We start from the raw sequence: 16,021 nt of genomic DNA, 5'->3' as shown, positions 1-16,021 counted from the left end.
GGGTCCCTGGATCCCATTTTGAGAACCACTGATTTAGGCAATAAGTCACTGCAAAACAGCATAAAAAACAGGGTTAGGGAAAATAAAGCATTATTCACACTGTTACAGTACATACAGTACTCCATGGTGATTTTTTTTTTGCTTGTCTAAAACGATGGACAGATGGACATCTTTGGCAACCTGCCGTTAACGAGGCCAAAAATAAATGTTGTAATCCGGATTACCGATGGATATGTGACATGGTTTAACAATGTGCAGTTAAAATATCACCACTCAAGTAGTGAGTGGTGATATTTAGCAATACCTACATGTATTCATTGTAAGTTGTAACTTAATCATTGTCCAAAAGAGCCTAAATAATGATATTGCACAATATATAAAGTCCAGCATTTTATTTGAGAATGAGACGTCATTACAACTGAGGAGGAATCTCTCCACTTGTATTAATCAGCATCATTCAAGACAATCACATGAATATCAGCAGAAGAGCCAACGCAAAGTTACCCAAGTGGAACTCGAGTAACTGAAATAGACGGACCTTCTGGAGGTAAATGTTACTGAAACTGATTACAGGGTTCCTATACTTTCTACGTTTTATGTATAATATCCATACTTCTCAGATGACGATCCATGTTCATTGTGATTTATGCGAACATACTGCACCAGAGTAATATGACTCAACTATGTCCATGAATCAAGCTCCACAACATATATGTGAAATTAATTAACAGAGGCTCTACAATTACATAAAATACGCTCAAATGTATATCAGAACTGATTATTCTTTATTTTGCTGTTCCGGAGTGTGCAAGCATTCTGACTCCCTTCATTCAGGCCCTGAATAATCAAGCATACTGTACAGCACACACGCAAACACACCATATTTTTTCAGACATGTGTAGGAAACTATACTTTTTCGGACATGTGTAGGAACCCTGCGATATGTGTGTTGAATTGTTGATGAAATGAAACCAGAGTTTAAGTGTCAGAGCAGGTTATGGGTTAACTCAGTGGTCCAAAACGTTTTAGCTCGAGATCCAAAAGAGACATTAGATGTTTGCCCGGGACCCAAACTAATGAAAATAGCCAATCTATAAGCATAGATCTGCCATTTTCACTACTACTTAAACTTCATTTGAGATAATATTATATATATTTTAAATGTAGGAAATGGAAAAAAGGAGACATTTACTCGCAACAGTGGGTTAACTACTGTGATCAAGTTCTCTACCTGAGTTGAGTTTCCTCATCCCACTGTCCTCTCTCCACTGTGTGATAACAATGTAACATAATGAAGGCAAAGAACAGTTTAGGTTTCAGAGTCTGTTTTCCGTTACGTTCTTTGGCATTATTTGAGGCGTGCAATGTCCTTTTATCCAAGAGGTGCAATTGTTTTGATGGTAGCATTTTATTTTATTCTGAGTCATTTCCCCTCCGACATCATTCCTCATTGTAAACAAGTATAACGAACCATCAACACAGGAAATCAGAACATGGGCTACAGTATGTTTGGCACTTAAACCAGTAGATGGATAAAACCTCATTAGATTTTGGGTTTGGGGACCGTTTTCTCCAAACCACTATTTGAAAGTTAACGGAAAAGTAGCGTGGGAAAAACACGAAAATGTGACAACTAAACAATAATAGCCTAAAGTAACAGTAGCAACCTTGTAGTAGCAATGTTGCATCATGGAGGTATATTGGTTTTAAATAGGGCTTAAGTGGTTCAAAACATAATTATGGCTTTAAATTGAACTTTTTTAGATGTTTAACATAACGTTCTATATTGTTTTATTTTCCACAAATATTTCAACGTGAACTAAGGTCAAACAAACTGCTCATAGTCTTGTGACTCTGATAGGCTATACAGTGTAAACCTGTCATTTAATATGTTTTAACAATGTACAAGATATAATGTACAAGATAAGTCACCACTAACGTTGATGAGTGGTGATGCTTAGCATAAGAGTGAGAAGAAAAATTAATTAAAGTGATTTGGTGCCAAAACAGTGGGGTACACCTTAAATTAGAATACAATTACACATCTTATTAAGTACCTTTTTTCAATTATTAAAACTTGGCTTATAGCTATCCAGAGCTCAGTGTAAACAGACTGTTGGGATTGCCATGTCTGCCAAAGCATCTTCTCTTTTCAACTGAAGACGAGTAAATCCATTGTGTGGATTTCTTTTCGGAATAGATAAAGTTGTTAAACCTAGTAACAAAGTCGAAAAACAATTTGGAAGCTCCCACGTTCAACCATATATTATGACTATAACCGTTACAAGTACGGCAGCTAAAGGCATTTCAAATATGCAGGATATTACAGCAAAAGTGATTACTTTGGTATTAGTGCATAGGTGCAAATCTAGAATCCAGAGCCGTATTTTATCACATACCCAGCCTTTATTTACCTTGAGTGAAGGAGAGAGTTAGGAGTTATTTAGGGGTTATGGAAGAATCACCTTGCCAAAAAGTGTGCCAGTGTTGAGTGGAAAAAATAGCAGATCTACAAGTTCACAACGTGTTATGAGCTTGTGGATATGCTATTTTGGTTGTCACCCCTAATGCTCACTGTTTTAACTGTCAAAACAAACGAGCTCCTTTCTGAAGGAACCTACCATGTCAAACATGGATGGATTTCCTTTCTGAAGGAACATACCATGTCAAACATGGATGGATTTCCTTTCTGAAGGAACATACCATGTCAAACATGGATAGATTTCGGGCTGCCTAACACAGTTGCTGCAGAAGGTTTGGTAGAACGCATGACTGAGAGGGAGACACTAGAGTTTAACAGCAACCTTCAATGTACACAGAATGGCTGCATACCAACAAAGGCAAGACACCAGCAGCACATCTGTGTTCTGAGCCATCTCTCTCCCCACACTGTCAGAGAATCCCAGCAGGAATATATTTGCCAAGGAGAGTTCATCACTGACAGCAATGATAATGTATTCATTAAAAGTGTTGATCAAATGTTATTTTTTCCTCTTTGATTGTGGACAAATAAAGCTATGGGTATGTGATAAACAAATTACTCTCCCTCATATTCGTTGTTGCCCTATTATCCATCTCGGGCAACAATGAATGCCCAGGTGAGATATATATATATATATTCTTTGATATAAACTATGTTGAGCAAGTCAGCAGGATCAGCCTAGCTTGACACAGAGGCCCTTCTCATGAAGGCCACACTAGCATTGTCCAACAGTGACGGTATAGTGACACACCAACCAGGGCAATGTTTTGGGCAATTCTGTTGGGCACACTAGCACAGTTGGTCCTCCAGTAGAATGGCTCCATGTCGCCTCCTTGTGGACTGATGTCTTTCAAAAAAAGTGTGCAAAGGTTTTAAGACATCCCTAACCTCAGAACGTTTCTTCATTCGAATCCCTGCTTCCGTCCAGTGTCGTCCTCCTCTGAGGGTTTTTCATTGAGCGCCTTTCATCTGGAATATAAAGGGTTGGACCATTAAACTTGTAGTTTGACATTTCAACACTTCTTTTAAAAAATCCTTCAAAGTGGGGAGGTGGGTGGGGAAGAGATTTTTATTTCACTTCTGTACCTGTTTATAAATGTTCACTTTTCTACTTGCAGCAGCATCTAAAGAAGAACCTGGAATAACAAAACATAATAAGAACTTAGAAATGTGCTTCCAAATCCATACACATAATTTTCGTTGCTGTCGAGAGGAAACCTCCTAACTCCAGTTTTTTACACACTACACAGTCATATGAAAAATAAAATAAAATTAATGTCGAGGAGAAAAATTACAGCAGTCTGAATTACCCATATAATGCACCAGGAGAAACGGAACTATTTGACTTTAATGTCACTTGAAAATGACCTTCTAGACACTGGTCTTGATGTATATAATTACTGATTTTAGAGCCCAAAAAGCCAGGAGGAAATGCTTCCAGGGTAGGCTTTAATTTGCCATTTGTTGAATAACAATAGCTAGTAACTACTTTGCCGTTGTGTTGGATAGCAGGCCGACATGGGCTGAGGGCCAATTTTAAACAGTGTGCATTTAGGGTCAAATAGGCAGCCAGTAACGAGGGAACTGAATCATTTGACATTGATTTACCCTGCCACACAGTGTGAGAAAAATCTATAGAAAAATAGATCGAGCAAATGGGAGGAAGGAAAGGTACGGACAGTTGTTTGTTTCATACTCTTATACAACATACATATACAATATAACTGATTGAAGTGTCATGGTTGTTAATGCTAAAATATCTCTGTTCCCAGACTTGATGTGTCTGTCACTGTCCAATTTAGGGGCAGCCCGTTGGCTGTTAATCACATACTGGGCTAATTATTGAATTATTGACGGCAATCGTTGTGCTTGGTGTGGTCTGTCAAGTTGCTAACCCACTTTTTTAAGAATTTGTAGTTGAAAGTCGGGGCATTGTGAATCTTTGTCGTGGACTGAGTTAAATCATAAATGGCAATTAGTAATTGTCTTCTTTCTTACCTGGGAGTGGTCAAGCACTAGCCAGCGCTCCGTGACGGTCTGGAGGTCCTGTCCACTCAGAGGCTCCCTGAGGCGGACCCTAACTTCAACACGACCCCCCGTGGCCTTGCGACCATCCATTACCTGGGAGGGGGAACAAGTCATAGCCACAGACCCCCCCATTCTTTACACTGTAAAATTGAACGAACGAAGAATCATTCAAGTCCATAATATATTCTGACTCCTCCCCTAAAAGTCCCATCTGTCCTGACCCCTTATCCATAATTTACTAATTATGGATAATTAGTATGGACTTAAATAGTTCTTCCTATCAACTCTTCAATAAAACTCTCAGAGAAACAGTCCTTGTTGGATTATTACAGTACAAAAGTACCACTCACCTCCACGATCTCCCTGACTTCGCTCTGTGTCTCCAGTTTGTCCAGCTTCACGTGGACCGTCCCCACAGGCTTGTCACTCCGCAAGAAGCCCCTGGTGCACACACACACACACACACACACACACACACACACACACACACACACAGTCACTGTCACACGCCACACCCCTAGACTGGTACAGTATGTCACACAGTCACTGTCTCACTAAATAATAGAGCTCCAGTTTAGAGCTCTTGGGACCTGTTGATTTTGGCAGGCCGTGATGGCGTTGAAATGCCCTATTTATACTCAGTGTACCGATAATATCAGATCTACAAGCTCACAACGTGTCGTGGCTATTTGCTTGGACACCTGCACACAACAAAGCATAAAATGACTTGTCTTTTAGTTCTACTGGAGCACTTTCTTACGAGCTTAACATCATATTTGATTTAAAAGCACTTCTGTGAGCATTTACACGAACATAGTCTGATTAATCATTCTTCTTCTTAGCTTAATTGTTCGAACTTGGTAACCCAAAAACCTCTGCTCAGAGACACGCAGCTATGTCTGGAGGAAACATGTGTGAAGGTGTTTCGAATGCCTTATGCAAAATCAAGCAAACCTCAAACTAAATGTTTCTGTGACTAACTCAAACATTGTCAAATAAATAACAGAAATCACACCTGTGTGAAGTGAGGGACGCTCTTATCATACATCACATTCTGGCCAATCATAATTTGTGTCCTCACTTTTCCGCTCTCCCTTTTATTAAATATGTACTTTGCTCAGCCAATCAAATGGGGTGATCAGCCAATCACAGGGCTTAAAGCCCCAAAAAATCCCAAGACTGAAAATGATTTTGTGCAAATCTGCAGTGATCTCATTAAATGACCCCTATGAAATCCTCAGGACTGAAATCAGACTGAAATCAGTCCAGAGAACTTTAAGCCCTGCAATCACAAGCCAATGTTTGTGTTTACACAAACCCAGAAAGCTGGCCATAGGAGGGGCTAGCACGCCTCAAAAATATAAAGAAAAGGCATGCTCAACAATCTATTGCTCTTTTTTTGTAAACGATGCATAACTTATAGACATGATGCAAATTCAAAATGATTTTGACTTATTGAAGCATTCCGACCTGAACATAATTACGTCTCAGCGTGTTTGCCAGAGTAGCCGTAGTTTGGCAAATTGTTACAATATTTCTTCATTTTGCAGGACAGCAGCAGACTGCAGCCACAATATCCACCCGTGGCTGTGGTAGTTATGCTATTAATCTCTAATAGCATTTATGCCAATTGGTGATCACATGAACGCCACACAAAGACAATTCATAGTCTTACCATCTGATGAAGATGCAGCCTTGATAACTGTGTCCATTCCCAATGGAGGACAGCAGATAGAATAGTTAGGATATGTTAATGTAAAGGATGCATTTTCCCCATGGTGATTAATAAACTTCTGACCCAAAATGCATAGCGGAAAGAAAGAGTTCCATTGTCCTGCATTCCAGCATCATATTACGTACATAGACTGCAGCAGAAATGTAAGAAGGATTTCATGAATGAGGCCCAATATGTGTAGCGTATGTTTGTTATATGGTTTGTTATATGGTTGAACCATTAAATTTGTCTGTTAAGCTATTGATGGAACCATAATGGTTCCATCAATAGCTTAACAGACAAATTGATGTTTCTTAATTAAATTAATGATGAGGTACAAAGGTATAATTTTCATACTTCATATTTCATGGCCGCTCGGGTGGCACAAAGGTAAAGTGCCTGCCAGCGCAGTGCAGTGGTGGGGAGCACAGTGCACAGCGTGTTCAGTGTGAAGGAAGGGCTCATTACTCACCCTTTATGCAGCACCTCCAGTTTGAGGCCTTTGTTCTGCACCACTCTCCTGAAGCCTCGGTGGTTGCGGTTGATAGACAAGCTGAAGCTCTGGTTGTATTCTAGTTCAGAGAAAAACAGCAATAAGAAGCTGTGGGATTCGACAGCACTAGTTTTTAATACGATAGTTGTATTTTGGAATTCTGTGTGGCACAAGGTTGATGAAGATCGTCTGTGCCAAATTTCATGCTTTTATCACCACCAGTCAATTTCCTGCCTGACTAATGATAACATGGAAAAAAGTAAATGGCACATAATGCTAAATGCAGTCATTTTACAGCATGACATGTATACAAACACCATTCTCCAAATGTTTCCCCCATATGTTCACTGATATAGGCTTCTCTCTACTCAATTCAAACAATTATATATATTTAAAAAATCAGTAGTTGCAAGTTTTGCAACCCTAATGTACCTTTCTGGGGGGGAAATAATAAATAAAATCCCACAATGCATGAAGACAAACATCAAGAAAGTGCCCTATGTTACCTGGCGAGTTGGTGTTCTTGATAACAGCTGTTTTATGCTTCTGTGATTGCTCCTGGTGGTTTATAGACACAAAATAAGAGTTGAAAATAATCGGTTAAACATCTTTTTTGGCTTTTATAAAGGCTTTCTGGAATGAACCACTTGTGTTGACTCACTCACCGTACTGGGGTAGGGGAACTCAAACTTGACGTATGCATCCAGGTCATTTGGTTGGATACCTGGGTACAGACAGAGTAAAGCCAGAGTTATACTTACTTATTTCGCACAGGTATATCAATAAATAAAAAGGTTTGAGAGCAACTGATCTATGGTGCACAACATGGTGCGCAACGGAGCATAACTCAGGCATTACACAGATCAGAACGTGTGCATTACCACTGGGAGCAGGTAGATTCATCCCTCTCACTATCATCACCACCATCTCAGTGCTGCTCAGGTCTGGGAAGATTCTGGGGGACAAAAAAAGTAAGACAGTCAGACATATAAAGATGTATAAAAAAGCTTTTGAAAATAGCAGATCTACAAGTTAATTAAAGGATTCTCTCATGGACTAATGGACCACCCGAGGCATGAGTTTCGTAATCGCGACCAGCGTCGGTTTTCATATGAGCCGTGACGTTTTGATCAGAAACGCAATCTGGGAAATGAATCTGAGATATAAGGGTTTTAAAGGGATTGTGACATTAAAAAAAAGGTTTTGGAATTGTTCTTATTTTTTTTAGGTTTTCTAATCTCAATTGCACCCAAAAAACATGAACTTTTAACATTCAGTAGATTTTCTGTGATCTGGGGTTTTCTGGCTCAAACAGGTGCTCTGATTTGCCGGCAGTAAGTGATGTAAGACCCCGCAAATCATTATGTCAATGGGATTTGCCAGCAGATGTCACTGTTTTCACTGTGTTGCCTGTTTTCATTGTAGCTAAAAGGCTTCCAAACCCCAAAGAAAACTTCAGACCACAGAAAATCCACTGAATGTTCAAAGTTCAGGTTTTTTGGGTGTAATTGAGGTCATAAAACCTAAAAGAAAAAAGAAAAAGAAAAATAAATGAAAATGAATGTCATAAAACCTTTAAGATTTCAGTCAACATGCAAGTGGACGAAGGGGAACGCTTTCAATGACGGACCGACCATTTCCGGTTGATCTTCTACCAACGGAGACGCTGTTGGCCGGTAGTATAGAGCAGAGGTTCCCAAAGTGGGGTCTGGGGACCCTCAGGGGTCTTTGAGGGAGTTCCAGGGGTCCCCAGCTAAATGATAGTTAGGAACCAAATGGACCCTTATGGGTCTGTAACTCTGAGAGTGCACAAATGGAACCAAATGGACCCGTTTGTACACTCTCAGAGTTACATTAACATTGATTTTACAATCTAAATTGGGGGTCCCAGAGATAGAAATGCCATTGAATGGGGCTCCGTAGCAGGTTGATCACTGCTAGAGCCGTAAAAATCTTCTCTTATGGAAGTTATGGGGGTCCCTGGCATATCATTTCAAATAATGAGTATCATTTTGGGGGTCCTTGACATGAAAAAGTTTGGGAACCACTGGTATAGAGCGATCTCTTTCTGAATGAATAGAAAAAGAAAAAAAAAACACGTCCTTGGTGGGTTGTGAGTTAAGGCGGACAAGAACCAACCTGACAGTGTTATACGTCCTCTCCTCAAAGTGGTGTGTAGGCGGATCCAGACCTCTGGCTTGGGACAGTCTGAGAATATCTATGCTTTTCTTACAGCGCTCTGCCAGCTTTTCAAACCTGACACGCACGCACGCACGCACGCACGCACGCACGCACGCACGCACGCACGCACACACACACACACACACACACACACACACACACACACACACACACACACACACACACACACACACACACACACACACACACACACACACACACACACACACACACACACACACACACACACACACACACACACACACACACACACACACACACACACACACGAAATGTCTTCATTAAGATATCATTCAGCTGCATACTATCATCGTCTTGGGTCATTACGTTATTATTTACAGTACATAACATACCGGATATTGTTAATATTATGAAATATGTAATATTACAAACGGAAGGTTTGAGGGTCTTACTTTGTTGTTTCTGCGATGTTACCCAGGTGTGTGAATTGCTTGGAGATAGTCAAACATTTCTAAAAGACAGACATGAAAAAAAAGGACATCTTTTATTATGACACTGCATTCATCTACTGCTCCCGGAGTTGGTGGTCAGCTCTAAGTCCTCACGGTGGGTTTACCTCCTGCTGCTCTTTGAGTATCTCGGTCAATTGAGTGTAGACCTCCTCTGACTTCTCAGAGAGCTGCACTTCACTGTGGTGCACCAACACAAACTCTTCATCTTCATCACCAGGGGGAGACGGCACCTACGATGCAAATCAGCGTTAAGAAGGGGTTGCAATTCATGTGGCTCATCGTAACTGTTGCATGGTTTGAAAGCAAAGACATCGCTTTCATGCTTTCCTTGATCTTGTATTTTACCTTACCGTTTAGTGTTTACTATTGTTGTCTCCTTGTATTTTAACCCCTAAGTTTCCGTTTTTAAGCTTGTGAATTATAAAAATGCTCAGTGAAATACTTAGTTTAAAATGTTACGTTTTCTGTATCCTTTATAATAATAATAATAAAAATAAAAACTTTTTATTACAAAGTGCTTTAAACATCATGACATACAGACTACGAACAACAGGATAAGAAGCAACAGGAAACATTTCAATAGTCATCAGCAAAACATAATAAGCAGCAGAAAACAATTCAATAATAATCAGCTAAATAAAAAATGATTAAGGAGTTGGCACTGAAAAATACCTACTACAGGGGTGTTCTTCTCACCTTACTGATGTCGACTGCTTTACCGCTGCGTGCTGCTTCTATCATGGGTTCGAAGCCCTTGGCCGTGCGGAGGAACTGCTTGGCTTGGTCCATGTCGTTCTTCTGTTTGGCCTGCAGGGCGGCCTTCATGTACTGCTTCCTACGGCCCTCCAGGAACTCTACCTGCTGAATGGCTGTAGGGATGGAAGGGGTTAACGGGGTGAAAAATGGACCTGTTGTGTCATAACACACGAAAACATGTCCCCCAAGACACAAGTACATTTAGGAAACCGTTATTTTATTTTTTTCATTTAACAACCATAATCACCATAGAAAAACGTTTGGCATTGATCGTACGTTTCTGCAAACGAAGAATCAAACCACTCTCAATGTCACAAGGCAGGTGCAGTGTCAGCAGGTGGGCTTGAGTAATGGCCACGCTGATGACTTAGTGGCGTCCCATTAGCTTATCGATAGCATGGGAATCAGTTATATGGTAATCTATTTCACATAGTGCTTTGATATACAGCACATATTTGGTTCAAAAACTTCAACATTGAACGTATCTGTGGTTTGCAGAACGTACAATTGCCACAATGTTTTTTTTCTTGGGCTACCGCCAGGCTGGTTGCAATGGCAGTTTTCCAAGCTTGCACTGGGGACTGACCTGTGGGTGACAGTCCCTCCCTGGTTCTGTCGGGGGAAGGAGAGGTGGTCCTCTTCTGGACGCTTGTTGTGGGAGGCACTGCTAACATGGGCTTCTTTGGCTTGTCTGGAACAGGAGGCTTAGACTACAAGAGGACAAGGCAGAAGGCCTTTTTAACACTTTAAGCATGGTTCCTATTTGTAAGTGATTGCCACACATATAGGGCGATGTAACATTATTTTCATTGAGTGGTCATTTTGAAAGAAGAACCTTGTCTTGTTTCCCATAGTTACAGCCATTGCCTGGGAATTGTGTAATCAGGAGATGTGTTATTCATCTGGTCATTATTACCCCTCCAGCGGGTTACTGTACTGTCTCAACTACATGACTGGACAGCTACAACAACATGGCTTTGTAGACCATATTCATCCTCAGTTACTGCTTCACTCAACTGATGGCTGCTCATTAAGTACATTGCTCATGGACACCTCCTCGACACATAGGGAACTTGGGACCTTCTGTTTCCCAGGCGGCCTCTTTACCCATTCAGCTATGGCTGGACAAATTAGGCTGTGCATGTTGGCTAAGGCTAACCCAAACGTTGTTAAGCCATAGAATCGTATGCATGGCTCAGAGCCTTGGATTGTGAGGCGCTGGTTTATACAGTTGAAAACAGAAGCTCACCTCCTCTTCTTTCTCCTCTTCTTCGTCCTCATCTCCAACCTCTGTAGCGTCGGTGTTGGCAAGCTGATTGGCTGCCTCTAGCACAGCGGCGAATCCCTGCTCCGCTCCCGCCTCCTCCTGGCCCGGGATTGGTGGAAAGCCTTGTAGAACACAGACATGCATGCATTATGGTGTTCATTTTGTATACTATGTTGATTAATTTAATACATAGGACCACCATGGATATATTTGTGTTATCCTTTTAGCTTTAATGTCTTACTGTACCACATGCCGTTTACATTTCTGAATAATAAAGTTTTCAGTCAATCAACCAATTCACATACATGTGCACAACATAGCTTACATCATGAAAAATGTTACTGAAAATATATGCTGGTTCGTTGTATGTACACAGACACAACACTAGAGAATCTTACCTGGAGGGACAGGGAGATCTGTGAAGTTGACCGATTTCCCTGCTTTGTGGGATCGGATAGCACTCTGGTATTGCTGTCATAAAGCGAGAAGGAAAGGTTACTCTACCACTGCTACTTATTATGTATGTATATGATTAACAAATAATACCAGGCCAGAGATACAATGTTAGAAGCTTACATCGTTTATTTAATTACAGAACAATGTTTTCAATGCCACATAATGAAGAAGATAACCACTTACGTAAGCTCTAAATAACTTTGTCCTATGACGGATAAAATAAATAGCGTATCTAAAATCTAAAAGCTATTTTCAAACACTTTATTTATAATAAGAAAATAAATAAGAACATTTGTCCAAAATAGGGATGTCAAGGTTAATGTGGGTATGATAAATAAGGCTTTACCTTGGCAATACGGTCATGCATGCGGGCCTTGCGCTCATCTCCACTGGCCTTGGCCTGGGCAGACGCCTCCACATACTTAGCTCTCCTCTGTTCAAGGGCCTCCAGAACATCGCTGGGAGGAGCAGGGACCGATGTAGCAGCGGGTAGAGAAGGGACTGAGAGACGTAGAAACATTACAGTATACAAATACACACCATTACATCTCCACTATGCTGTATATCTGGAAATATATTATGTAAACATATTAATAGTGTTACAACTAAAAGCTGGAAGTGAGTAATAATGCAGTGGTCCTCTCCCAGATTTACAATCAGCCTTTCTGCCTGATGGATTTTCAATTTATGCAGAAAATAATGTCTGTAATTAACACAAGCCTCTGAGAGTTTCATATTTTGTTCCTCAACATCTATTACCCCTGGTTAATATCTCAACCGTGAATTTAAGACATTATTCATAATTACTGTGTCTGTGAGTCAAAATTCATTAAAGAAAAAAAAAAAAATATATATATATATATATATATATATATATATAAATATTGGAATTGATTTGTGGTGATTATCTTCTTGACCAAAATGTGTAAATGCCATAAACTAGCAATGTCTTACTCTGCAAGAGGAACCCATAGCGGAGGTCAATTCCAGGTTAACCAACCAAAAAAAGATTTAAACCCACACAAACATGATATACTGTACGTATCCACACTACTGTAGTATTTTGTAGTCACCTGGCTGTGTTGCAGCAGGTTCCATCACCGAGGCAGAACTCTGTGTGTCCCCTAGAGGGCAGAAGAACATAGCACAGTATGACATGTAGTCAACTTTGTTGTTTCATATTATAGACGAATCCAGGAACGGGTCTCATGGTCGCAGCTTACGTATTTCCTGTAGGCGGACTCGACGTAGCTGCGGGGTTTAAACCCTCACCAGGCGCACCTCTTCTACTATAGTGAACGGCAGAGTGACTGATGTTAGTCTGCCTCAAACGTTACTCTTTTACCTGCTTTTTACTAACACTAACATTACAAAGATGCCCAGAACATCGAGATGAACCTGTGTAGTTTATGGCTGCTCCAACAGTAGTGGCATCATAAAAAAATAAAAAAACGGAATGTCAAAATATCCACCGCGGTGGCTGAGACCAGAGCCATTGAGTAATGGTTGAGACGATGCAGTCAAAGGTCCTGAAAGATACATAACGTCAGTCTTACCCAATACCCAATCTTTCTGTTTTATGAACTGTAATGGGAATTTTGGACATTACATGACTATAAGGACTGTCTGAGAATGGGGTTGAGGAGGCTTGCGCCCGGAGGGGCTGCTGGAACAGGCAAGGAGGCCTGTTCCTCACTCTCTGTATATTATTTCTCTGCTGAATCTTCTTAATAAGTTCTCAATACTTCACCCTGAAGAACTTCGTCATTCCTTCATCTTTGGAAGATTATTTAATCTACAACAGAACACAAGGCTGCTGTATTTTATACCTCATACTAAGCATTTAAAGTATGAGGTATAGTACAGCAGCCTTGTGTTCATGAAACAGAAAGATTGGGTATTGGGTAAGACTGACGTTATGTATCTTTCATTGCTTTGTCTCTTACTCTATGGCTCTGGTCTCAGCCACCGCGGTGGATATTTTGACATACCGTTTCTTTCTTTTTTGCCACTACTGTTGGAGCAGCCATAAACTACACAGGTTCTGGTTCTTAGTGTTAGTAAAAAGCAGGTAAAAGAGTAATGTTTGAGGCAGACTAACATCAGTCGCAGCTACATCGAGTCCGCCTACAGGAAATATGCTTTTCATTTTAAAGCTTCATCAGACTGGAACAACTTGTCTGTCTCTTTGAGATCAATTACATCATTTAATATTTTCAAGGCTTCTTTGCTTGTAGACCTGAAACCCATTTGTACTTGTTTTAGATTTTTGGAGAGAGGTGTGTACTTTAATGCTTGATTATTATTTTTAGCTTTATCTTCATCTTTATTTTTTCATTATTATCACTATTAGTATTTTGTTAGGTGTTTAAGTGCAGTTGCTTCTGGTCTTGATGTAGTGTTTGAGTGGTTCGGAGAGCATCTATGTTTTGGTGATGTTGTAAGTGTATTGTTCTGTGTCGACATGTTTAATGTATTGTTTTGTCTATGTACTGTATTCATTGTGTTGTGCCCGAGGACCCCCTCCAAAACGAGATGATACATCTCAAGGGGCTATCCTCTAAAGGAAATAAAATTTAAATATATAATTACGTAAGCTGCGACCATGAGACCCGTTCCTGGATTTGTCTATAGAAATATATGTTCCAATAATTAAGAACAGAATTTAGAGACTTAAAGGTAGCATAAGAGAAAACTAGAATTACAATAGACAGTGAAATGTGTGTATTTATTTTTGTATCACAGCAAAAGCTAACATGGCTCAAAATCTGAAGTGTTAAATGTGTAAAAATACTCATAATTATCACTCTTGATTTTACTGTGTACGGACTCCACTTCTTTTGGAAGTAAAGAGCTCTCGTTTTGATTCACTCAACTTTTAAAAATCACAAGCAGGCCTCACACGTCGATGAGCACACCATTCAAGGTGGCAAGTCGTGGTGGATGGTGCAATAGGTTATAACAACGTGACCCTAACGGGCAGTGGTTTTGGGGGTTTCACCGTGGGAATAGCACACATGTACTGGATATAGCCTAATCTAGCATTATGGCCAAGAATTACCTCCTTTGTATTTTCACAATGAGTTGTAGATAGATAACTTTATTATCCCTGCAGGATAATATAGGTATCTATCTACAACTCGTGCCGACATGGTTTCATTGGTCTTCTGCAATGTGTCCTCCTGTCATCTCTTTGTTTACTCCTGTGCGTTAGAGTGATAGTAAACCAAACATTAGTGCGCTTTCATTCTTACCCAGTGTCGGGGAGGGAGGCAGGCCGCTCAAGTCGATCCGCTGTCCCTGTTCCAATGCCTGGATGACTGCGTCAAACCTCTGTGACAGGGAACAGACAGAATGCCATGCATAATACTGGTCTTTGTCGTCTGCCTACATTGACGGAATGTTTTGAAGAGTTGGGAGAATAGTGCAGCAGTCAAGAGGGTTTCACCGAGAGACAGTGACACTGACTCAAACATCAGGTTGTCTGATGTTGCATTCCTGAGACAAGTCACATATTTGCCCTACTCAGAGACAGATACAAAGTCTGCTTCCACTTACAGTAGAAAATTAAGCTTCATTCTCTATACATTTAGCTTGTATGAGTCTAGCCTAATCAATGTAACTTTATGGAATTAAGTCATTTGTACTTCTTTGTCTTTTGATACAATTTAAGATTATAGTTTTTGATTGATTATTATATTGATTATTAGTATGTAAACAGCATGTGGTACAGTCAGACATTAAGGCTAAAAGGCTAACACAAAACAGGCTCTGCTTGCGGTCGCATTATTTTTCTCTCTCCCTCCCTGGCTGTACATTCCGTGCCTGCACTATACAATGATAATTGTAATGTGATGTGATGTCTTCTTCCCCCCCCTCACCCCCCCACCTCTTTATTTTTCTTCTGAAGATGCAAGTAGGCCGGGCGCAGCACATGCTTGCGACCAGCAGCAATACGTTTGGTTTGATTGATGTATGTTATATGTGTTTCAAGCCTTATGACCTGCTGTAAAAACAATTGCCCTTCGGGGACACTAATAAATAACCTTGAACCTTGTCCTGGGAACTGGTTTCCATTGTGGTCCTATGTATTAAATAAATCAATATAGCATAAAATCATAACTACTATATTAGTATTATATACCGGTAG

At 40.3% G+C, this 16,021-nt stretch overlaps 1 protein-coding gene across 2 annotated transcripts in view; it reads right to left on the bottom strand.

The window, feature by feature from the left end:
• Positions 1–527: 527 nt before the first annotated feature.
• The window catches only part of cc2d1b (coiled-coil and C2 domain containing 1B), a 29,174-nt gene continuing 13,680 nt past the window's right edge, over positions 528–16,021 (bottom strand). For both annotated transcript variants that reach the window (XM_083782522.1, XM_083782523.1), the window contains exons 9-26: positions 15,126–15,204; positions 12,945–12,995; positions 12,218–12,372; positions 11,814–11,886; positions 11,398–11,537; positions 10,735–10,858; positions 10,089–10,261; positions 9,497–9,622; positions 9,333–9,391; positions 8,857–8,973; positions 7,599–7,672; positions 7,383–7,441; positions 7,224–7,275; positions 6,697–6,796; positions 4,861–4,951; positions 4,481–4,603; positions 3,569–3,618; positions 528–3,451 (exon numbers count right to left, since the gene is read on the bottom strand). In XM_083782522.1, the coding sequence (XP_083638648.1) occupies positions 3,607–3,618; positions 4,481–4,603; positions 4,861–4,951; positions 6,697–6,796; positions 7,224–7,275; positions 7,383–7,441; positions 7,599–7,672; positions 8,857–8,973; positions 9,333–9,391; positions 9,497–9,622; positions 10,089–10,261; positions 10,735–10,858; positions 11,398–11,537; positions 11,814–11,886; positions 12,218–12,372; positions 12,945–12,995; positions 15,126–15,204 (1,608 nt within the window). In that variant the 3' untranslated portion in view covers positions 528–3,451; positions 3,569–3,606. The remainder of the gene's footprint in view (positions 3,452–3,568; positions 3,619–4,480; positions 4,604–4,860; positions 4,952–6,696; positions 6,797–7,223; positions 7,276–7,382; positions 7,442–7,598; positions 7,673–8,856; positions 8,974–9,332; positions 9,392–9,496; positions 9,623–10,088; positions 10,262–10,734; positions 10,859–11,397; positions 11,538–11,813; positions 11,887–12,217; positions 12,373–12,944; positions 12,996–15,125; positions 15,205–16,021) is intronic.

Source organism: Protomyctophum parallelum (genome assembly GCF_964188405.1).
Source record: "Protomyctophum parallelum genome assembly, chromosome: 14".
Classification (NCBI taxonomy): Eukaryota; Metazoa; Chordata; class Actinopteri; order Myctophiformes; family Myctophidae; genus Protomyctophum; species Protomyctophum parallelum.
The sequence above is the reverse complement of the archived record's forward strand: the minus strand, read 5'-3'. Positions and strand labels throughout refer to the sequence as shown.